This window comes from Daucus carota, chromosome 9 (assembly GCF_001625215.2).
Source record: "Daucus carota subsp. sativus chromosome 9, DH1 v3.0, whole genome shotgun sequence".
NCBI classification, from domain to species: domain Eukaryota; kingdom Viridiplantae; phylum Streptophyta; class Magnoliopsida; order Apiales; family Apiaceae; genus Daucus; species Daucus carota.
The window spans coordinates 8913614-8937430 of record NC_030389.2 but is presented as its reverse complement, the minus strand read 5'-3'; the positions used below and the strand labels follow the sequence as shown (position 1 = coordinate 8937430).

The 23817-nt window shown below is 32.8% G+C and overlaps 3 protein-coding genes across 4 annotated transcripts; all 3 read left to right on the top strand.

Annotated features, from left to right (window-relative positions):
• The first annotated feature begins 2005 nt into the window (after positions 1-2005).
• LOC108202062 (benzoate carboxyl methyltransferase) lies at positions 2006-4018 on the top strand. The gene is made up of 4 exons (XM_017370433.2): positions 2006-2241; positions 2311-2691; positions 2790-3044; positions 3500-4018. The coding sequence occupies exons 1-4, from the start codon at positions 2173-2175 to the stop codon at positions 3857-3859; spliced, it is 1065 nt and encodes a 354-aa protein (XP_017225922.1). The 5' UTR covers positions 2006-2172; the 3' UTR covers positions 3860-4018.
• A 5852-nt stretch (positions 4019-9870) lies between these two features.
• LOC108201209 (cation/H(+) antiporter 15) lies at positions 9871-12643 on the top strand. Its single transcript, XM_017369504.1, has 3 exons — positions 9871-10077; positions 10247-11242; positions 11348-12643. The coding sequence occupies exons 1-3, from the start codon at positions 9871-9873 to the stop codon at positions 12641-12643; spliced, it is 2499 nt and encodes an 832-aa protein (XP_017224993.1).
• Positions 12644-18424: 5781 nt separating this feature from the next.
• Positions 18425-23583, top strand: LOC108202617 (eukaryotic translation initiation factor 3 subunit B). 2 transcript variants are annotated; one of them, XM_017371098.2, is made up of 11 exons: positions 18425-18690; positions 19169-19406; positions 20038-20184; positions 20688-20816; positions 21009-21137; positions 21216-21299; positions 21402-21526; positions 21612-21810; positions 21901-22433; positions 22717-22825; positions 23034-23583. In XM_017371098.2, exons 1-11 carry the CDS (start codon positions 18566-18568, stop codon positions 23376-23378), a joined length of 2163 nt encoding a protein of 720 aa, XP_017226587.1. In that variant the 5' UTR covers positions 18425-18565; the 3' UTR covers positions 23379-23583. The 2 variants fall into 2 exon arrangements, with proteins under 2 accessions (XP_017226587.1, XP_017226586.1); XM_017371097.2 differs by having other exon boundaries at positions 20035-20184.
• Positions 23584-23817: the final 234 nt, after the last annotated feature.

The following is a 23817-nucleotide window of genomic DNA, read 5'->3' as shown; positions in this document are numbered from 1 at the left end:
TTGATGATTCAATATTAATATTTGTAGAATGCAACAATTTTGTGGCTGTCTATAAAAAGTATATTAACGATTAAAAATTAACAACAACAAACATGTTCGATGACCAAAACAAATATTATAAAAAAAATAAGCAACAAACATACATCACTAATAGTTAATTTATTGATATCATTTATCAATATCATGTCAAGACTATATTCTTCTCCGGTGTTTGGATTTGTCCCACATAACGGTCTATAACTACATTTGCTTCTAATAACTTTTATAATTTTAATACCGTATAAACAGTCTTCAATTATCGTTGTAAAAGAACGACACCACCGAGTTAGAAATCGAGCAAAAGAACTATCACCAGAGAGAGACATCGTTGTGGTATTGAGAAAGGGTAGGTCGTGTTTAGATAATATAAAACCCTACAACTCATAGGGATATTTATAGGTGCTGAGAGACTTGTGTGCTACTTTTTCCCATAATTAAATAATCTGAAACAAAATCAAATTAAAATTTTCAAACTGTTATATTCCATAAATAATATGAAACAAAATCAGATTCTGAAACTTGCTTCAAATATATCCGAAACTAAAAAAAGTAGTTCTAATTTTTGATATTTTTCATCCGAAAATTCCAGAGAATTAGAAAAATAGAACGGAGCGATGTAAGAGGCGCCACCTACACGCCCCTCGCTTCTCCTTTATAACACCACCAAGTTAGAAATCGAGCAAAGAACTGTCACCAGAGAGAGACAGCGTTGTGGTATTGAGAGAGAGTAGGTCGTGTTTAGATAATACAAAACCCTACAACCTATAGGGGTATTTATAGGTGCTAAGAGACTTGTGTGCTACTTTTTCCCATAATTAAATAACCTGAAACAAAATCAGATTAAAACTTTCAAACTGTTATATTCCATAAATAATATGAAACAAAATTAGATTCTGAAACTTGCTTCAAATATATCCGAAACTAAAAAAATTAGTTCTAATTTTTGATATTTTTCATCCGAAAATTCCAGAGAATTAGAAAAATAGAACGGAGCGATGTAAGAGGCGCCACCTACACGCCCCTCGCTTCTCCTTTATATTGAAACAAATCTTTCCCATAATTAAATAATCAGAAACAAAATCAGATTAAAACGTTCAAGTTACTATATTCCATAAATAATTTGAAACAAAATCAGATTCTCAAACTTGCTTCTAATATACCCGAAATTATAAAAGGTAGTTTTAATTTTTGATATTTTTTATCCAAAAATTACAGAAAATTAGAAAAATAGAACGAAGCGATGTGAGAGACGCCACCTACACGCCCCTCGTTTTTTGATATTTATCATCCGAAAATTCAAGAGAATTAGAAAAATAGAACGGAGCGATGTAAGAGGCGCCACCTACACGCCCCTCGCTTCTCCTTTATATTGAAACAAATCTTTCCCATAATTAAATAATCAGAAACAAAATCAGATTAAAACGTTCAAGTTACTATATTCCATAAATAATTTGAAACAAAATCAGATTCTGAAACTTGCTTCTAATATATCCGAAACTATAAAAGGTAGTTTTAATTTTTGATATTTTTCATCCAAAAATTACAGAAAATTAGAAAAATAGAACGAAGCGATGTGAGAGGCGCCACTTACACGCCCCTCGTTTCTCCTTTATATAAGTATATATCCAAAAATTACAGAAAATTAGAAAAATAGAACGAAGCGATGTGAGAGGCGCCACTTACACGCCCCTCGTTTCTCCTTTATACAAGTATATTGATTGATATTGATTATAAGCAATTGTCTCTGGAAGGGAGATTTCTTCACATATAAATATTATAAGCAATTAATTTAGTGTCAATAATATATAGTACATCTCAACGTGCCAATGGTCCCGGTCAAATTTAGACCGAGGTATCCTGCATGTTCTATCTAGAAACAAATGTTCTGTCATTATTAACCTTTGTTGCCTTGGACCACCTTTCATTAAACACATTCCTCCTATATTTTGCTAATTCCTGATGTTTTTAACCAATTTTGAGCAACTGTCTACTTTAAGAAGAGAAACAGTAATTTTACAATCAACGTGCTTCATGATCCATGGGGTAAACATAAACACTATATAAGTAACTTCTCTCTGAAGAACCTCTGAACAAGGAAGGCAAGGAAGAAAATTTTGGTGATCAGAAGAAATAATGACAAGTTTTCCATGCATGAATGCAGGGAGTAATGAATCAAGCTATGCTAAAAACTCCGTCGTTCAGGTCTTTATCACCTTAATATTAGTTTGTTTGCATGCTATGATTCTGATAATTTGACTCTTTCGTTTGCAGAAAACTGTGATACTCAAGTCGCGGAATATCTTGGAGAAGACCATTGAGGATTATGCTGTGAAAGGATTCCCAGAATGCTTTAAGCTAGCTGATTTGGGTTGCTCTTCCGGGCCAAACACTCTCTTGGTTGTTACTAACATAATTAAAAATGTTCATGCAATATGCAAAAATAAAAAGCAAGCAGCACCTGAAATTCAAGTGTTCTTGAATGATCTCCCTGATAATGATTTTAATACCGTTTTTAAAATGGTACCACCACTCCTTTCAAATATGGAGAACTGTTTTATATCAGGAGTGCCTGGATCTTTCTACACAAGACTTTTTCCGAGCAAAAGCATTCACTTAGTTCATTCCTCTTATAGTGTTCACTGGCTCTCTAAGGTCATTCTTGTCAATAAATTCGCAAATTGATAGTTTCTTTTGTGGAACAATTGTAAAGAAGGGAGTATAATAATAGACTAAGGGATGAAATTTTACAGGTACCTGACAAGCTGGAGAATAACAAGGGAAACATCTACATGTCAAAAACGAGTCCTCCCGGTGTTCATGAAGCTTATTTCAATCAATTCAAAAAGGACTTCATGAAATTTTTGCGCCTTCGATCGGAGGAAGTGATCCCTAATGGTCGGATGGTGTTAACAATTGTTGGCAGGAGCGGAACAGATCCAACTAGCAAAGAATGTTGTGGCCTCTGGGAACTACTAGTGATGTCACTTCAGGACATGGTGGCTGAGGTATATGTTAGAAACTATTTCAACCAAATTAACTAATTAGGAAATATACATGATATATGGTGTGTCCCTGGGCACACAATAAGCGCTAACTCCTATGAGTTTGAGTTTGGTGCATTTTTATTGGTCATCTAATCATAAATACGGATAGACCCCTGCATTCACACCAATTCCACGAATAAAAATTCACCAAATTCATCAAATTTAGTGTCTATTGTGTGCTCTTTAGCACGCATCAGAAAGACCGGAGTGACAAACCATAATAGTTAAAGGCACTAGTACAAATGCGAAGTCCCTTTCACAAGTAAAAAAATATTTTATTCTTGCAATAAACGTGCATATATAAATTTTATGTGTTTCAATTCTGTACTTGTGTCTGTGTTCAGAATTTATAATTGTAAGTTGTCATTAACTGTATAAACAGAAGGCTAATCTAGAAATTTTGATCTTTGTTTTAGGGTTTACTTGATGAAAAAGATATCGACACATTCAATCTACCTCTTTACACCCCATGTGTTGATGAAGTTTTGGCTATAGTTGAACTTGAAGGTTCCTTCAAGATTGATAGATGGGAGACATCTCAAGTGAATTGGGACACTCAAGACGAAAACGAAGCGAAATCTGTGAAGAGCAAGGGAAGCAGTGGCAAAATTGTTGCAATGGCAGTTAGGTCTGTAACTGAACCTATGCTCATTTCACATTTCGGAGAGGCTTGTATTGACAAGCTTTTTGAGAGGTATGTTGTGCATGCAGATGATCATCTGTCAAGGGAGAAAACAGAGAACTTCAACATTATGATATCGGCAAAAAGGAAATAGGAATAAGCTTAATTAGTCCATCAATGAGTTTGTTCTACTCATTTTATGGTCCAACCGTTTAAGATTCATAAGAGTTTCACTTAATGTCAGAACTTATAGTCCATTTCAATGTTATAAATGTATTTTTGAGTTCATAGTGATCATATTGAAAAGTGTGGAACAATGGAAATTTTGAAAATTGAAATTGCAGTACAATGAATTTAATTTGCAATGAGTAATAAAGTTAATTAGACAATTGCTAACCTGTGAAGCCGGCTGAGTATAAGTCATAATAGTTATATAATTAACTACTCTTTTATTTACATAATTTTCAGTTGATTAGTGTATGGATATAAAACTAGGGTCCTCGGTGCACAAATGAACACACTAACAATTATATTTTAATTAACAATTATATTTTAATTATCTGGATGATTTTTATTGATAAATACTTTTATGCATGCGAGCTATTAAGATTAAAACTAATAAAAATCTGTCACCTAATGTTGTTTGACTAAAAAATCCAATAAAAGTACTCAAAATCTTATTATGTACTAGTTATATATTTATTTTTGATTTGTCTTTCAAAATTTCATATTTGTAACAAAAAATATTATATTGCTTCGGAAAAATTTAAAGAACGTAGAATACATTTTTTGTCAAATTTTATAGGACAATTTTTAATTGATTTCATCCCACAAATAGTAACGAGACCCCCTCTATACACACTAATTTTCTAACTAAATCAGTCAATTTAATATTTAATATTTAATAATAATTTTATATTTTTCTTTATAATTCTAATATTATTACAAAATCTAAATGATTAAAAAATTCACTAATTATAATACAATGCATAAGTAAATAAAATTCTAAATTTAGTTACTTAATGTGAATATTCGAACTCTCTTGCCAATAGTTAATGAATTGTCTATAGAAAATTAGGTACCGTAAATATTACAAGGATTGGCTAGAACTGATGTTAAAATAGATGTAATATATATTTCATCTGTTTCGAAATAATAATCATTTTAATTTTTTTCATATGGTTTGAGTTCAAAAAAAATTATATTTCTATCTATTATTTATTAATTTTTTCTTGAATAAATATATAGATCTTAAATTTTATATAAAAAGTTTGAAAAATAATGTATAGGATATATTTTTTATATCAGATCACGTGTAAATAGTTAAAAGGACTTATTATTTCACTTGAAATACATGTGGTTTATTGATATAACCATTATATGGTATAAACCGAACACAAGTAGGAAAACATTTGATTTAGAAAATTAAAGTCAAGACTATTGCCAGTTTGTATGATTTTCGTATATTGATGGGAGTGTTTATACCAGAAAGTCTTGCAAATAATAAAGTAAAGGGCCTTTCATAAATAATCGAGTTCAAAAGAATTTTTATAAAAATATTGTCATTTTTTAAAATAAATTGTAAAAATACTATATTCCAAAAATATTTGCAAAAAATACAGTGGTTGCATTTGCAACCATATTTGCAACTGCTAGCAATCTAAGGGCATTTATAACAAAATTAGACCCAAGAAAGAATCTCTGGTATCTGAAAGTGGATGCTCACATGACTAGATATTTTACCTGAGAAGAGAGTTGACCCTAGTATCATCTTTGAAAAAGACAGCAAGGATTATACTCTAGGATATGGCTTAATCACAAAAAAAAAATGTCTGTCATCGATAATGTTACATTAGTTGATGGACTTAAACATAATTTTCTAAGTATAAGTCAATTATGTGACAAGGGGCACCAAGTTTGGTTCTCAAATGAAGCCTGTGTTGTTTCTGACAAGGAGGACAACAAAGTGTCCATATGATTATTGGTGGTGTAAAATCTGATTTCTCAAAGCAGATTGAAGCAAGAATGCCAAAAAGGTTGGTTCACAACACAACTATTTCTCTGAAAAAGAAGGACAAGTTGGCTGAGCATGTGGAATCCTGTCCACTAGAATGCAGTCCATGGAGGCTAAAATGAAATATATGCTCATGCGTTATAGAATTCAGACTGGTCTTCTTCGACATCTTCTACTTGGCTCTAGTTCTACTCTTTAAACCCTTGATGCTAACATAAAGGGGAAGAAAATAGAATTAAGTCAATCTATCAATTCTAGTTCTCTACCTTCACCAGTAGACCTAATTCCATCCATTCCTCCTCCTAGGAAATCCTTGCTCAACTCAAGATCCAACAAGAGAAGGACTCCATTGTTGCAAGGTTGAAGCACTTGCAACTAGTTGCTAGAGCTATGTATAATAAAATGCATACATCAATTCCTACTACCACAAAAACGGTTTTCAGAGTATTCACTCCATAGCTCACTATCCTTGGTGTGAATGAAAAGGGAGAGCCATCTTGGAAAAGTGAGTTCAATCCCTTTCAAGAAAACATCTCTAAGTCTCCATTGAAGCGAGAAGACAAGAATTCCAGTTGCACCTATTTTCCTCTTGTTAAGCCAGACAAGTTCAAAATACTTGGATCATAGATAATCAGCATTAAGGAATCAAATAGTGATGCATTTGAAAGCAAATTTTGATGTTATCTATAGATGTGTTCAAAAGCTGGTGATTGGGGTAAGTCATCCAAATTTAACCAAGGCAAAAGCTGAATAAACTGCAAGGATGATAGAAGATAATCCAGTTGAAGCAGCACTAAATAGTAGAATACTGAGGGAGAAGTAAGATATAAGACTAAGGCTCAGAATAGACTAAAGATTGCAAGAGATCTTGAAATTATCAAGTTGTCCAACTCCTCACAGACAACTCCTATAATTTCTAAAAGTCATGTCATTATCAATTCTAAGGTAAACTTGTTTGAGGAGTCAATAGTCCCCAAAGAAGAACCAATTGATTCTGACAACATTCTTATTCAAAAGTTTCTTGTGGAGAAAAATGAGGATCACGAGAAGAAGAAGAAATTTAAAGCTGTGAGAATGTCAAGTGTGCCATCAATTGTCAAAGAACCTGCAAACAAAGATGATCATCTATTTCAAGTTTACATTCAAGAATTTTCAGATATCAACCTCTAGTTGGATGATTTGGTTGAAGTCAGAGCCATTCCTGGAACTACCAAGTTGTCAGAAGACTCATCTTTGTAGACAAAAATGCTAGTGATTGCACATAGCCTCTCTATAGATTTCTCAGGGAAAGGTTTAGTACACTCACAGAATCTTCAGGAACATGAAAAGATGGAGTGGCTATACTCCAACTACAAAATAGCTTGTTTTGAAAAGGATTGCATAAATCAGAAAATAGTGGGAGTCTGATTCTTGTCTACCAAGGAAGCTAACTATCCTTTACACTGGAAAGCAAATCCACCTGACTCCTTATTGGATGATGGAGTTCAGAGATCAAGATATATGGGTGTATGAGATTTTTCAGACTTGAAGATCAACTAAAGAAGCCAAGCAATGAGACTCTCAGATTCTACTGAAAAAGCTTGATTTAAAAGATGTGGATGATGAAGAAGCTAGATTCTTCAGGGCACTCCAAAATCAGATTGAATATAATGAGGAAAGGCTTGGAAATAGAAGAAAATCTAAAAGAAATCAGTAGATCAGCTCAGTCTAGAAGAGCATCCTTATATGTACATTTCTTTCGACTCTGATTATATTCTGTGATTTAAAGACTTAAATTTGATTTATGCAACTGTTAGTGCATCTTATGTAAAAGTTGTTATCATCAAGGGTATAATTTATGTTTGCAATTCCACCAGTCATAAATTGGGGGAAGATTGTTAGGATTTACTTTATTTTGATGATAACATAACATTTAGTATTTCAAATAATTTAACTAAGTATTTAACTATCAATGGATAGCCTTGATCTGTTGATAGATCACATGTCAACTGTTGTTTAATCTATAGCATATATGTTCAAGTTAGATACTTTGTCAATAGATAAATCTTATGTACTTGTTAGCTAATAGTCTAATGATCCATCAATAATGGATATATAGAATAGGGTGGCCAATTGTAAATATTCTATGCATGTAATTCTATTTAAGTGAAGGAAGATCAACAGATGAAGAGCTAGCAGATATCAATGGATAAAGCTTCAACTGATAAAGTATGTAAATTAATCAATAGATGAAGCTTAAATTGATAAAGTTTGTAAATCACTCAACGGATGAAGAGCATTTCAATGGATAAATCAACATTCGTTGAAAATGACTTGTCTTGTATTCTTACAGCACGTGGGTTAATTACACTAATTTGGACATGGAAACCTATTTAGGAAAATTAAGAAGAAGTGGAAACATTCTAAAATCTATGTAGGCAACTTGGATTAAGACAAGAAATTCAGTCAAATATGAAGACAATCTAGAAGACCTAAGACAAGAATGAAGAAACAAGGCATAGAATAGTGTGTCAATATTTTATTCTAGTAAGCCTTGTAAACTTGGGGTATATAACTAAGTTGTAGCAGCACTTCACAAGTGTGAGAAAACACTAGCAAAACTTAGGACTCTTGTGTTCAAGTTCTGAAAAAGGTGCAGCTGTGTATTTTTAAAAATATCACAGATTATTTTTTCTTAATATAATTATCTCAGGTGATAAATCAATCCATCCAAAATTTTAAATATCTTGTATTATTTACTTGATTGTTTAAAATTGCTGTGATTCTATTTTCGAAGAATCAGGTCATGAAAATTTCATAGATTTTATTCAACCCTCCTTCTTCAATCTATCTTTACTGGTTGGTGTAAAATAACAGTTTTAGAGCATCTCCAAGGGGCTCTCTAAATGAGCTCTTAACTTTAAATTTAAAGAGCAAGGCAAGAAATAGAGCTCCAATGGGCTCCTTGAAACTCTTTAAAAATTTAAGAGCTCATCATCTCTCCTCTCTTTTAAAGAGCATGTAGGAGCTCTTAACACTTTTTTCATGAATATAATATTACTTTCTCTCCAACTTTACCACCAACATTTCTCTCTTTTTACCTTTCTCTCTCATTTATATGAATAAAATATGAAATGGGAGCAAGTATAAAGAGAAGCATTGAAGATGAAATCTTTTTCAATGTCTTAACTCACTAGGAGCCAAATATTATATTATATTATAAAGAGTGATTTAAGAGCCCCATTGAAGATGCTCTTAGACTCTATAAAAAGTGTGAGTTACTAGAATTTTTCACAAAAAGAAGTCAAGTGGTAGATGTAATAATTAAGAATTCATTTTCTTAAATAATTAAGTATAAAATGGCCTATTATTATGAGTTACAAATATATGTGAATGTTAAATATGTGCATAGTAGTTACACATATAATTATTAATAAGAGTGATTAACGTAATGGGAAGTTACATATTATTGGGTGGAGGAAAAGGATGTTTTACCTTTATATAGAGGGTTAATCTTATAAATAAAAAGTACATGAGAAAAATAGAGAGTTAGCTCAATCTTTTCTCTAAAACCTCATAAGCAACCATCGTTGCTTTCAAATATAAATATAAGTATAATATCTAATATATTTCTAAAAGTGTTGTTTCTTTCACCTTTTTATTTTATTAATGTTTAATATTTCTGAAAAATTTTGATATATAAAAAATTAAGAGGCACATTAAAAAGGGGAAAATATTAAAAGACATGATCGGGATGACTTATGATTTATCTTTTTTGTTAAAGTTGCATGTTGTTTAGATTACTTTTTCAATTAAGGATATTTTCTTATTTTGTTTTTTATGTTGAGTTAATATAATTATTATATAATATTGCATGTTGTTTACGTGTCATGGTAGATACCAATTTACTAAAGATGCATGTTATTGACCACTAGAAAATCTAGTTTTTCAACCAACACAGACCATTTATTGATTCAGCTAGATTCTTACATTCCTTAATCAATCAAAATTACAGGGAATTAGATTACATGAACAAACAACAAAATAAATTACCTTAAATCCTTTCTGGGTTAAATTAATCTAGCTATAAGGATTATGTATGAATTGTTTCGTTGAATTTGAATAAATTCACGGTGATAAATTCAGGAGTTCTTGGAGCTGGTGAAACAAAAATGGCTGATGGAAATAAAAGTTCTGATGTGATTATATGTTATGGGCCAACGATGATATCAACAAACGGGATTTGGCAGGGTGATAATCCTTTGGATTATTCTCTACCTCTTTTTATATTGCAGTTAACAATGATTGTGTTAATGACTCGGATTCTTGTTTTCATTTTAAAACCCTTTCGCCAGCCTCGTGTCATATCCGAGATCGTCGTAAGTTTTTTTTTTTTTTTGTCAGAACAACTTCACATGAATGAGTTATACCGAAAAATAATATAAAATGAAGGAACTATTATATATTATATATATTTTGTTAAGATATGTAGAAACTTATTGAGTATATTGATATGATTGTTAATAACAACGTTGTAATATTCAACAGGGTGGAATAATATTGGGACCATCAGTGATGGGTCAGAGCAAGAAATTTGCTGAGACATTTTTTCCTTTGAGAAGTGTTATGATTCTTGAGACTATGGCAAATATAGGGCTTTTGTACTTTCTTTTCCTAGTTGGAGTAGAAATGGATCTTGATGTGATCCGCCGAACGGGTAAAAAAGCCTTAACTATTGCGATTGCGGGTATGATTTTGCCTTTTCTGATAGGCATTTCATTCTCTTTTTTGTTACTTCAGAAAACACAAATGATTAAGCAAGGCACTTTCATACTATTTCTTGGGGCAGCGCTCTCGGTCACTGCATTCCCCGTGTTAGCTAGAATACTAGCTGAGCTCAAACTACTCAACACGGAGCTTGGAAGAATTGCCATGTCTTCGGCTCTTGTTAATGATATGTGCGCATGGATTATGCTAGCATTTGCCATGGCATTGGCAGAGAATCAGAGCATGGCATCTACTTCTTTTTGGGTGATTCTTTCAGGCATTGCATTTGTAATCTTCTGTATATTGGTAGTTCGTCCCATGGTTGAATGGATAACCCAACAAACACCCGAAGGCGAAAATATTAGTGAATTTCATATATGTTTGATTCTCACAGGTGTAATGGTATGTGGCTTTATCACGGATTCGATTGGAACACATTCTGTTTTTGGAGCATTTGTTTTTGGATTAGTGATTCCCAATGGGCCTTTAGGTGCTACACTCATAGAGAAGCTCGAAGACTTTGTGTCCGGGCTTTTGTTGCCTCTTTTCTTTGCAATTAGTGGCCTTAAGACAGAAATTTCCGCCATTAATGGAGTTGGAACCTGGGCGCTCTTGGTTTTCGTCATTGTTTTGGCATGTGCTGGAAAAATAGCTGGAACTCTTATTGTTGCATTATATTATAATATGCCATTTCATGACGGGGTCACTCTTGGTTTGCTCATGAACTCCAAAGGACTTGTTGAAATGATTGTTCTAAATGTTGGTAAGGATCAAAAGGTATATAGTCTTGAGATTTTTCCTTTTTGTATATAATCATATATACCAAATTATAAAAGCATGCAATTGAAGGTATCATTATTTATCTTATTCATGTGTATTCAGGTTCTTGATGAAAAATCATTTGCAATAATGGTGCTTGTAACACTAGCTATGACAAGTATTATCACCCCAACTATTACATCAATTCACAAGCCTTCAAGGAAGTATGGATCATACAAACGAAGAACTATACAACGGACGAAACTGGATAGTGAATTTAGAATATTAGTATGCCTTCATTCTCCAAAAAATGTTCCAACAATCATCAATCTTCTTGAAACCTCCAATCCAACAAAACGATCCCCGATTTGTGCCTATGTTCTCCTCCTCGTGGAACTCACTGGTCGATCCTCTGCCATGCTAATTGTCCATAGCACCAGGAAAAGTGGTAGTCAGCCTCTTAATCGCACGCAAGCTCAGAGCGATCATATAATCAACGCTTTTGAAAATTTTGAACACCACGTCCAATGTGTGACTGTTCAGCCACTTACAGCAATTTCACCATACTCAACTATGCATGAAGATATATGCACCGTCGCTGAAGACAAGCGTGTGGCTTTCGTCATCATTCCATTTCATAAACAACAGACAGTTGATGGAGCAATGGAAGTTATGAATCCATCTTTTCGGATGATTAATCAAAATTTATTAGCCAATGCTCCATGTTCAGTCGGGATTTTGGTAGATCGAGGGTTCACTTCTTCAACCAAGTTATCACCACTTCAAATTTCTCACCATATTGCTATGCTTTTCTTCGGTGGACCAGATGATCGAGAAGGTTTAGCATATGCATGGAAAATGTCGGATCATCCAGGCACTAACATCACTGTAATGCGATTTATTCCTGGAGATGACAGTAGCGAAACCAATTCGGAGTCATGTTTTGATCAAGATGACCCTAGAGTTCTAACCGTTTTGACAGATCATGATAAGGAGAAACAATTAGATGATGATCATATAAATGCATTTCGAGCAAAGTGTGCCAATGATGATTCCATAACATATATCGAAAAAATAGTTAATAATGGGGAAGAAACAGTGGCAGCAATTAGATCAATAGATACGCCTCATGACCTTTTTATAGTTGGGAGAGGGCAAGGAGTAGTATCTCCCTTGACAGCTGGTTTGACTGACTGGAGTGAGTGTCCGGATCTCGGAGCGATTGGAGATTTGTTGGCTTCATCTGATTTTGCAGCCAAATATTCAGTTTTGGTTATACAACAATATGTAGGCCTGGAGTCCAATGGAGATGTGGTCACTGGAATGCCGGATAGTCCTAACGGATGTAACGAATTTGGTAATTATATGATCCGGTCGATGAAGCCAAGTAGACATGCTACAATGTCAAATACACCTTGATAAGAATTAGTAAAATCTTAGATTATAGATTGTAAATTATTTAGCTTTCTTACACTCATTTATAATATATAGTAAGTCACTTACAAGGACATTAATGCTAAATATTGCATTAGTAGATCATAGTTCACATAAATATTAATGTGCGTTATATATAGCATTAGTACTTCTTTGTGCCAACTGAAGTAATTATATCTGGTCGATCTTGTAGCAGTTCTTAGCAGGTCTCTATTTCAAAATAAGAATGAACTTCTTTTTCTTTTGAAGGCTAATGGCTATTATCCTTTTCTTGGGAAGCATAATGCTTATTACTCCCTTCGTCCCAAAATACATGTCTCTTTTGAAAAAAATACGTATCTTAAAAAAATGTTAGTTGAGTATTTAATTTTGTTTTCTATTCTTGATAATTCCACTAAATGAAATTAAGTTGTTTGTATATTTATATTAGTCAAATATTGGAAATTGTATTCCAATGATATTAAAAAATGGAGAGGGACAAATATTTTAGGATTAAATTTTTTTTCCAAAAAGGACATGAAAAATGGGACAGAAGGAGTAGTACTTTCACCTTGTTAAAAATGGGACAGAAGGAGTAGTACTTTCATAACAAAGTATGAAATTGGCATACTAATTTCTTTACTCTAAACTAAAAAACAATTTATAATGAATATCAAAAATATTAAAATTGGTCCATGTAAATTGATTTATTTTCAAGTTTAGAGTATATAATTAAATATGAGGTAGTGTATGTTATATGAGAATTTGTTAGTTGTCATTTTTATCATATACAGTATAAAGCGTCAAACGATTACGTTCTACAATGATTCCATGCATGATTATTATTTTATATATTTTCATCATAGTACAATATGATTTTATTTTAGATAAACATAGCGGGAAGTAAGGGTGCCCGTAACCTAGCCAAACTGACAAAACTGACTCAAACCCCCCTTAGTTTGACCGACCCAACCCTCTAATAATTCAACTGAATTTTTATTAGGTTAAAAAATATCTTAAACTTGACTTAATATGGTGGGATCCGGGTTTTATTAGTTTATACCCAACCCAACTGGACATTATATAATACACTAATGAGCATGTGTAAGTGATTTATATTATTTTATTTTTGTTAAACTTAACCCATATTATAAGTTTCAGTATTATTATTTACTCAAACACACTAAATTCAATAAACAAACAATAAAAAAGAACTCAACTAATTAAGATGATATGCAACATGAAAGAACGTAAATTAATCAATACAAGTGATATAGAATATAGTAAAAGAAAGAGCATACAATTGTAAACTATAAATAAGGAAATGACCGAATAACTTAAACATAAACGGCTAACTTAAGTTTATATTTTACTATTGTTTTGTGCAGTTGGTTTCAGTGTAGTACAACAATTTTCATAGTCTTCGAGGACCAAAGAATCCATCATTAAATTCTAATTAAATTGTACAGCTGTGATGAATTTATGTATAATATCTAATTTAAAAAATAAAAATTGTTCCGTATATGCTTTTATACACCTTAGTTTCAGGGGATATAATTGTAGACAAAAAGTCTACGAAAATAATATCTCAAACCTTGCATTCAAAGAATTGGCAGTTACTAACTCATTCCTTATCATTTAACCACAAGAAGATCATTGCAGACGATCCTTGCAGAACGACCACCATGACATCCTCCTATGAAAGCTGTTGTTTGCAACAATCTATCATTACAGCAAGGACGAAACTAGCGATGCTTAGAGGTTTAGTGCAGAAGCTCTTTGATTTCGCAACACAACTATCAATGCTAGAAGAAGGATAAAGAAATTGGTAAACACAAGTGCAGAAAAAAGCGAGATATCGGAAAGATACATGTAACCATCCCCCCAAAAATGTTATCAATGTCTATTCCAACTGTATACATGTGTATTTGTCTTAGGCAGCACAACAACTATTTATGCTAGATGAATGATAAAGAAAGTGATGACTTGATGTGCTGAACAAAAAGATATTGCAAAATGATAAACAAAAAAATCGTCCATAACTAAAGAGAGTGATTCTAGATTTGCATGTAGGTACTCCTAAAATAACGTTAAAAGTGTATACCCTAATCGTATATATGTGTATTTGGGTAATAAAATTATAATATTTTCTCAAGAAATGATACACTCATCATCATTGGATTTAATTGGATGGATGGTTGTGATGTTGGTCTACGATACTCCAGTGTTTTTGTGGTCTACAAAGAACTTGATTCTTAATTTGTATAATTATTTTATAATTATAGAGCTGAAGTTGTCCGGTTATAAAAAAACTATAAACTATAAATTAAGGAAAGGACCAGATAACTTTAGACATAAACCGTTAAGTTAAGACATATATATTTTGTGTGGATAATTATTTTTATGACAGGTTAAAATATTATAAACCTGAACTAAATGGGTTCGGTTGGTTACTTGTAATCGTTCCTACCCGACCCGCAGGTACCCTTAGTGGGAAGTGTTATGTTTGAGATTTTTCATATTTTCTAAGCATTGACTTGAGACTCTGAATCCTGAATCTGCCCATGGTCCTAACAATGTTGATTGCCCTGCCAAGCTATTTAATTTGATTTTTTCGATCTATTTCTCATTTTCACGCACAAAACACCTTTTATTGATTTGGTTTTTCTGTTAGGGATCGTCCTAGCATTGCTCTGGACAATTCTGACATGAAATCTCTTCAATTTGAATCTGATGTTGTTAATCAAGATTTCATCACGATGAAGACACCCAAACATCCAATTTAGCTTCCAAGCTTCACAGCGATGCTGTTTCAAAAGAAGTTATAGTTTTCTCTCATTATCCTAATAAAATTGATCAGGACATTGATTCTAGAAATCATGATTGTATGTCAGTATTTTTAGAGAATGCTCCAGCTAAAAATGATGATATTGTTTGTGTTAAACGCTTCCTTTCTTTAATGAACTATGTGAGAACTGTTTAGAATACTTGTTGCCTATACTTTGTTGACAGTGTTAGGCCGTGTTTCAAATATTTTGAAATCAATGTGTTAAAATCTTATTCTTGTGTTGAGCTTAGAAGGTTTCCATATATCTCATTTAGCAAAAAAAAAAGGAAGGTTTCTAAATATCATTGTGTGCGGCTTGTTTTTAAGTTTTATTCGAACTCCATGGACTAGAGTTTATAACATCATTGTGTGTTGCTTATATTTATTTATTTTTTAAAATAATCAAACTTTTATATATTATGTTTCCTTGGAAATAAGGTTAGGAGTACGATACCACTCCGTAAACTCTAGCATATCTCGTCACACTTTTTTCTTTTATTTGTTGTAAAGTTACAATAAGTACCATGTGCTAACATATGAACTACCTTACTCGCCAACAACTAACACATCCTCAAAGTGTTAAACAATTTCAACTATAGTGTTTGAATTTGAATTCACTTCATCATCTGCGTGTTTTGCTCTCCGGTAGAACTTAGGACATTGATGATGGATCTTCTGACTCTTTATCAGGATGATATTTCCTATGACAACTCTTGTGATTCTCTTAAGACTTAGATTTTATCCCATAACCTGAATGGATGTTGATGCTGGTGAAAATAGGAGTCCTTCTCTTCTCTTTGAGAGGCCATTTGAAAACTTCTGAATGCGGCTGAACTGATTGAAAACTGAATCGCTCAGTCGCTAATCTCATTTGGTAAACTATTATATGATATGATTGATTCTTGAAACTTGCTGAAACATTCATGTTTCAAATTGTAACTGCATCATTTAGATGAGAATATTTGCGGACACTTGTTTAAATCATTGACCATCAAATTAATTTGTATTTTGTTAATCTCCAATATATAATTATATTATTTAATTATTTCTTAAACAATACAATTTTTTTTACAAAATTTACTATATTTTTCATATTATATAATGTTCTCTTATATTTTTTTTGATATTTTCGCGACTATATTTTCATTGGTTAAAAATAATTTATTAAATAAATCTTATAATTATTTGATTATTGTGTTTAATAGGGATCATAACTTATAATTAGATATATTTTAGAAGTGAAAATCAAATAAAATTAAAATTCTGATCATTCAGAAAAATTACGTATCAAACAATTTTATTCATTCGGCCTTCATATAAATGATTCATTTATATCCTTCAGCTATCTTAATTAATCAGAATTTGCTGAATGACTCCTTAGTCTTATCTACAACAGTATCTCTCGTATTTAAAGAGACAACATATGTATATATAATTAAACACAAATTATTTCATAATAAAAAAATTCAAATTATGATCAATAAAAATAATAATAATAAGATGGTATTAAATAAACAATCCTTGAAAGATTACAAATAAAATATTATAATACATCAAAACATATTAAAAACACGATTAATTTTATTTAGCAAGCAATCAATGAAAGATTCATACGAGTTTTAAGAAATAATAAAACAGTGGATCGTTACGCAGAAACGTGTACAGATCAGAAGGCAATTTATCAAGAATGCATGCCAATTTTTAAATTTATTGTTAATTTTACAAATCTTGTTTATTTGTATACTTTTTATAAGAATATTAACATATAAACCGAAAAAATGTTGGCGGTGTTAAATATAATGGTGCCTCACATAATACTAAATATTGAAAATGTAACACTGTTAGTCTTTATAATCACATATTTAAAATTTTGGTGGAACTCCGAAACTACACATAATATCTTTAATTAGGGGCGAGCAGGAAAAACCGAAACCGCAAAAAAAACCTAAAAAAACCGAAAAACCACACCGAAAAAAACCAAACCGCAAATAAAACCGAAAATAACCGAGATAAAAAACCGAAATTAGTGGTGCGGTTTTATTTTCGGTTTTATGCTAAAACCGCACCGAAATTAACCGAACCGAAATATATATATATATATATATATATATATATATATATATATAGTAATAAAGCACTTTAGTCATTTTTAAACTTCACGTCTAATTTTATATGGAGGTTCTTCTTCCATACTTGCATACTTGCTGAGTCACTTAAATAACCGGGCACCCAAATATTTGGAGGAGCGCTTGATCGAAAATTTGGGCTATTGTGATTTGCCACAAAACAGAAATATTTCTGCTGTTAATCTGCTGGTCAAATTTTATTATAAAACTTATTCTACTTTTTTTATTTATGTACTTTTTGAAAACTTTTTATTTGAATTTCATGATTAGTTGATTTTGGGTAATTTTATTGACTTGACATCATCTAATTTCTTGTCAAAATATGTATGTTTTAGTTTTTATTGTGTATTAAAGTTTTTTAGATGAAAGTATGTAATGTTTCCTATATCCTCATATAGAACAATAATAAATAGTAACCGAACATATTGTACATGTTCATGAAAATTTTATATTTTTTTAAAAAAATCATTATGCACAAGAGCAGCAAATAATAGTGGAAAAACCGAAAAAAAACCGCAACCGACTAATGGTTAACCGCAACCGAAAAACCGTTTTAATTGGTGTGGTTACGGTTAATGATGATTAACCGAACCGAACCGCATTCATCGGTTTGGTAACGGTTAATGTCCGGAACCGCACCAAACCGCACCATGCACACCCCTATCTTTAATCAATGTGAAAATGATATTTATGCGTGTACAATATAAATAATATTTTATAATTATCCGGATTTTTTTTTAAGTTACAATCTCCTATAATTTTACGGTCTGTGTAAATTTGGGCCATGGAAAGCCCACAGGAAGAATAAAAGAACTGAAGCCCATCCTCTACACAAAACCCTTAAAATTTGCACACTATCATCTTTCTCTCTCACTTCCGCTGAAAAGCTCTGCAAATCAATTCACGCGATAAACACAATCTCTCTCTAGAGGCTGGAGTATAATCTGGTCTCTATTCACTCTCTCTCTAGGAATCATGGCGATTGATACAGTGCCCATGGAGGATATAATAGCAAGAGCTTCACGGCTGGGAATCAATTTGAATGATGTCAAGATGGATTCGATTCATCTGCCTCCAGGTCAAGATTTTGGGATCTTGAGGTAGATTCTTTGACCCTTTTGGTTATAGTAACAACCCATGTTTTTGTTTTTTTGTTGTTGGTTTGGGTTTTTGTGATTAATATGTGTGAATATATGAGTTTGGAGAAGAAACAAGTTATGGTCTTTTTGAGTTTTGAGTGGGATAGTTAAAATCTGGCTCTGAGATGTATGAAAAAAAACATTTTTGCACTGTGATTTTTTTAGGTTTTGGCTTAATAAAGTTGTAGAAATTGGATTCTGAAATCGAAGTAAAGTTTAATATATTATGTTATATTGTCGTGTTTTAATTTCAGTTTTAGCATTGAAAAGGAAAAATCTGAATTAGAATAAAAACAAGCTTTGGTTTTTGATTTATGTTGAATTTTAGGCATTAAAGTAGAGATCAGACTTGATAATTAGGATGAACCCTAATCTGTTATATTTAATTGCTGTGTTTTTTGATGTCTTTTATATTGTGTTTTTTTTTTTTTGTTTGAAGTGATGATGAGGATTTAAATGAAGAGGATTCATTGGAATTTGAGGGGGGATTTGGTAATATTATTGTTGTGGATAATTTGCCTGTTGTGCCAAAAGAGAAGTTCGAGAAATTGGAAGGCGTTGTGAAGAAAATTTATAGTCAAATTGGAGTGATTAAAGATGATGGTTTATGGATGCCAGTTGATCCAGCTACTCAAAAAACACTTGGTTATTGCTTCATTGAGTATAATACTCCTCAGGTAAAATGTTACTCAAACATGTAGATATGATAAATGCATTGGGAGCGTTGCTTTTGATATGTTACTCTCAAATTGGTGCAGTAGTTCTTTAAATGTACTGATACTGTAGTAAGTTATACTCCCTTCATCCCTTTGGATTGTTAACATTTTTTTTACATTGCTCCACACATATTTTAAGACGTACATAAAATATAGTTTTATAACTTATTTTTGAAATTTTCTTTTTCTGAATAAAAGTTTGAACATTAAAATTTTATTCAGAAGAAAAAAAGAAGTTGAAATAGTTAATGAAGCTATACTATATAAGAGCCTTAGAATGTGTGCCGAACCCTCTCTTAAAAATGTTAACAATCCAAAGGGAAGGAGGGAGTATTCAATTGGGTGACTAATTGCCTATATTATGTATTTTCGAATTCCTGCCTGTTATCCAACATGAACTATTCAAAGTGTCTTCAATTTGTTAGGACTTGTATTAAATGGTATGCCTTATGATGAGTATGTTGCAGGGTTACTAAGAAGTGATTGATGGTATTCTACAATCTGAAATCTCTAACGAAAAGAATCCTTGGGAATTTGTGATTGTGAATTTTCTTTATATCTGCTTGATGATGTTTTTTTTTTCCGTTAGAAGGAAGCTGAACTTGCAAAGGAGAAGACAAATGGATACAAGTTAGACAGAGCCCACATATTTGCTGTAAACATGTTCGATGAAATTGAGAAGTTCATGAAAGTTCCAGATGAATGGGCCCCTCCAGAAACAAAGCCCTATACGCCAGGGGTAGGTAGCCAAGGCAGTTCATTGGTGTCTCTTTATTATCTATAGGCTCGCATATTAGAAAGAAGGGATTTTTCACATACCTGCCACACTGCGCACTCGATACTTGGGGATTCTTGGGTATACCAGGATTTCTGGGGATTCTTATCTCTCCCACGAGTGGGAGAAAATAATGAAAGATACTTAAAAACATAACCCACTAAGTATGTTAAAATGCATCAGTTGTGCTATCGAGTAAAAATGACACATATTATTGAGGATAATGAACTTATTTGGTTGACTATTTAGTATAATTTGAATGAAACAATTGAATTCATATACTACATATATATGTATATATGTAATATGCTAATATATGCCGAATCCCCATATTTTTAAATTTGCCGAATTTTAGTACCTTGCACTAAGAACTCCTGCACTCAAGCTTCCTAGCTCGCATTATATTATACGAATTCATGCATTCAAGGTTGACCCTTATTAATGCAATTTGTATACGGAATATTCAGGAAAATTTACAGCATTGGCTTACTGATGAAAAAGCTAGAGACCAGTTTGTTATCCGTGCTGGCTCAGACACTGAGGTTCTATGGAATGATGCGAGACAGCTAAAAGCTGATCCTGTTTACAAGCGCAATGTAAGTGAATTTTTCTTGGTTGTCTGTCGAAATTATTTGGACATTTCGAATTTTGCAAAGTTGATTCCCTTTTAGATCATGATGATAAACATTGGTGCTCAGTAAAATTCTATTAAGTATTCATTGCTTGAAGAGGGTTACAGTTTGTTATTTAACATTTAATTTTAATATTTATCTTATTAATTCATGCAGTTCTGGACCGAAAGTTATGTGCAATGGTCCCCATTAGGGACATACTTGGCCACTGTTCATAGGCAGGGTGCGGCTGTTTGGGGTGGTGCTTCTACATTTAATCGTCTTATGCGTTATGCTCACCCACAGGTTACTTTTTGTTCATGTTAACAATTAATTTCCTCTGACAATTTAATATTTATAAATTAATTTCTTCTCTGATGGTAGGTGAAATTGATTGATTTTTCTCCTGGGGAGAAATATTTGGTAACTTACAGCAGTCATGAACCAAGCAATCCCCGTGATAGTCATGTAAGAAGCTTTTATTTATTTATTTATTTTTCCTGTTTCTTGTACAAAACATATATGTATGTACTCGGCCTGATATTGTGTTTATACTGAAATTTATTTCAGAGGGTTGTGCTAAATATTTTTGACGTGCGAACTGGAAAGATAATGAGAGATTTTAAAGGAAGTGCAGATGATTTTGCAATTGGAGGAACCGGGGGTTTTGCTGGGGTGTCGTGGCCTGTTTTCCGGTAATGGTTCTGCTATTGTATCTTAAGTCTTAACTATAAAATGACATGTGTTAATCTGAAGTATAACTTATATTTCATTATGCAGATGGAGTGGAGGGAAGGATGATAAGTACTTTGCTAGAATGGGAAAAAATGTCATTTCTGTATATGAAACTGATACATTTACTCTCATCGACAAAAAATCAATCAAGGTTGAAAATGTGATGGACTTTAGTTGGTCACCTACAGATCCAATATTTGCTCTCTTTGTTCCTGAACTTGGTGGCGGGAACCAACCTGCAAGGGTTAGTATTGCTTTTATACATTAATTATCTATCTACCTACAGCTGTCCAGATTTGTCTTAATTCTATCTTATCAAAATTTCCCTGTGCAGGTTAGTCTTATCCAAATCCCCGGCAAAGAAGAATTGAGACAGAAAAATCTTTTCAGTGTAAGTGACTGCAAAATGTACTGGCAAAGTAATGGGGATTATCTAGCTGTCAAGGTGGATCGATATACTAAAACTAAAAAGAGCACTTATACTGGATTTGAGCTCTTTAGAATCAAAGAGCGAGACATACCTATTGAGGTTTTGGAGCTCGAGAACAAGAATGACAAGATTATCGCATTTGCTTGGGAACCAAAGGGACACAGGTTTGCTGTTATTCATGGTGATAATCCTAGACCTGACATCAGTTTTTATTCTATGCGGAGTGGGACAAATACAGGTCGAGTGTCAAAGCTAACAACCCTAAAGGGTAAGCAGGCAAATGCCCTTTTCTGGTCACCTGGAGGACGTTTTATTATTTTGGCTGGTTTGAAGGGTTTTAATGGGCAGTTGGAATTCTACAATGTGGATGACCTTGAAACCATGGCTACAGCTGAGCATTTCATGGCAACAGATATAGAGTGGGATCCCACAGGAAGGTATTTACGTATCTAACTGGAAAATGTAATCTGTTATAGTATTTATGATGTATATTTTTAATTTTGCTTTTGTTTGTAATTCTTTTGCAAACCCTTGGTTGTAAAATCCTATCACATCTATACTACGAATATGACTAATTGACTATAAGGCATTCCTATTTTATGTTGTCAAAGGGAAACATTATTTTAGAAAAAAGACATCGTGGATGCAGTTTGCATCATCATCTCATATGTGTTCTGGGCCTTGGTGATATAACTGTCTTCCTATGTTGTATACTTGCAGGTATGTTGCTACCGCAGTCACTTCAGTTCATGAAATGGAAAATGGTTTCAATATATGGTCTTTCCACGGAAAGCTGCTGTATAGAATAATGAAGGATCATTTCTTTCAGGTAATGTAGACTATTGAATGTTTTTCCTTTCCATTATTATGAGCTTTTTAATGATTGAAATGAAGTCAGAAGAGATGCATGTAGATGTTTAAATTTTAGTGTGAGGGATTTTTCATCATAGTACCAAATTTATGTTGCATGCTATTCAGATATATAAACATCATCTTTTTCTGCCTTTTATGGAGATGTATATTTTGTTGGTTTGCAGTTCTTGTGGCGTCCAAGGCCACCATCTTTCTTGAGCCCTGAGAAGGAAGAAGAGATCGCCAAGAACTTGAAGAAGTACAGCAAGAAATATGAAGCTGAAGATCAGGATGTCTCCTTGCTGCTGAGCGAACAGGAGCGCGAGAAGCGGAAGAAGTTGAAGGAGGAGTGGGAGATGTGGGTCAGCCAGTGGAAGAAATGGCATGATGAAGAGAAGCTGGAGAGGCAGAGACTGAGAGATGGGGAAGCCAGTGATGAAGAAGAGGAGTACGAAGCCAAAGAAGTTGAAGTGGAAGAAGTGTTGGACATCAAGGAGGAGGTACTTTCCTTGGATTATGGGCAGGAGTAAACTGTGATTCAGTTTTTTTACCGTTTTGGAAGAGTTTTAATGTAGTTTAGATTTATTTCATCCCTCATTACAGTATCAACATGTTTGTTGTTACCAAATACTATTTAATTGAGATCTTATAATGCTGTCTCCCGAAAAACTATATACGTTTTGATCCCAGCTGCTATTGCCTATTCTTTTTTTATTAATAATTATTCAAAGACTAGTATAATGGATTTTACTAGTTGGTCTGATTGTCTGTGTTATGTTTATAAAAGCAATGCCATGAAGATTACAAAGACCTGGAAGGGTGTCTAGAGGTTTGGTATCGTCGGTGTGCTGCACGTATCATTTTTAGATAGTTCGTGTAGTTGAGATTTGTTATCCAAGGTATGCTGAAAGTGTTTCTATTAAGGCGTGTTTGATTTGGATGCAGTCTGGTTGGTATGGTCTGACTCTG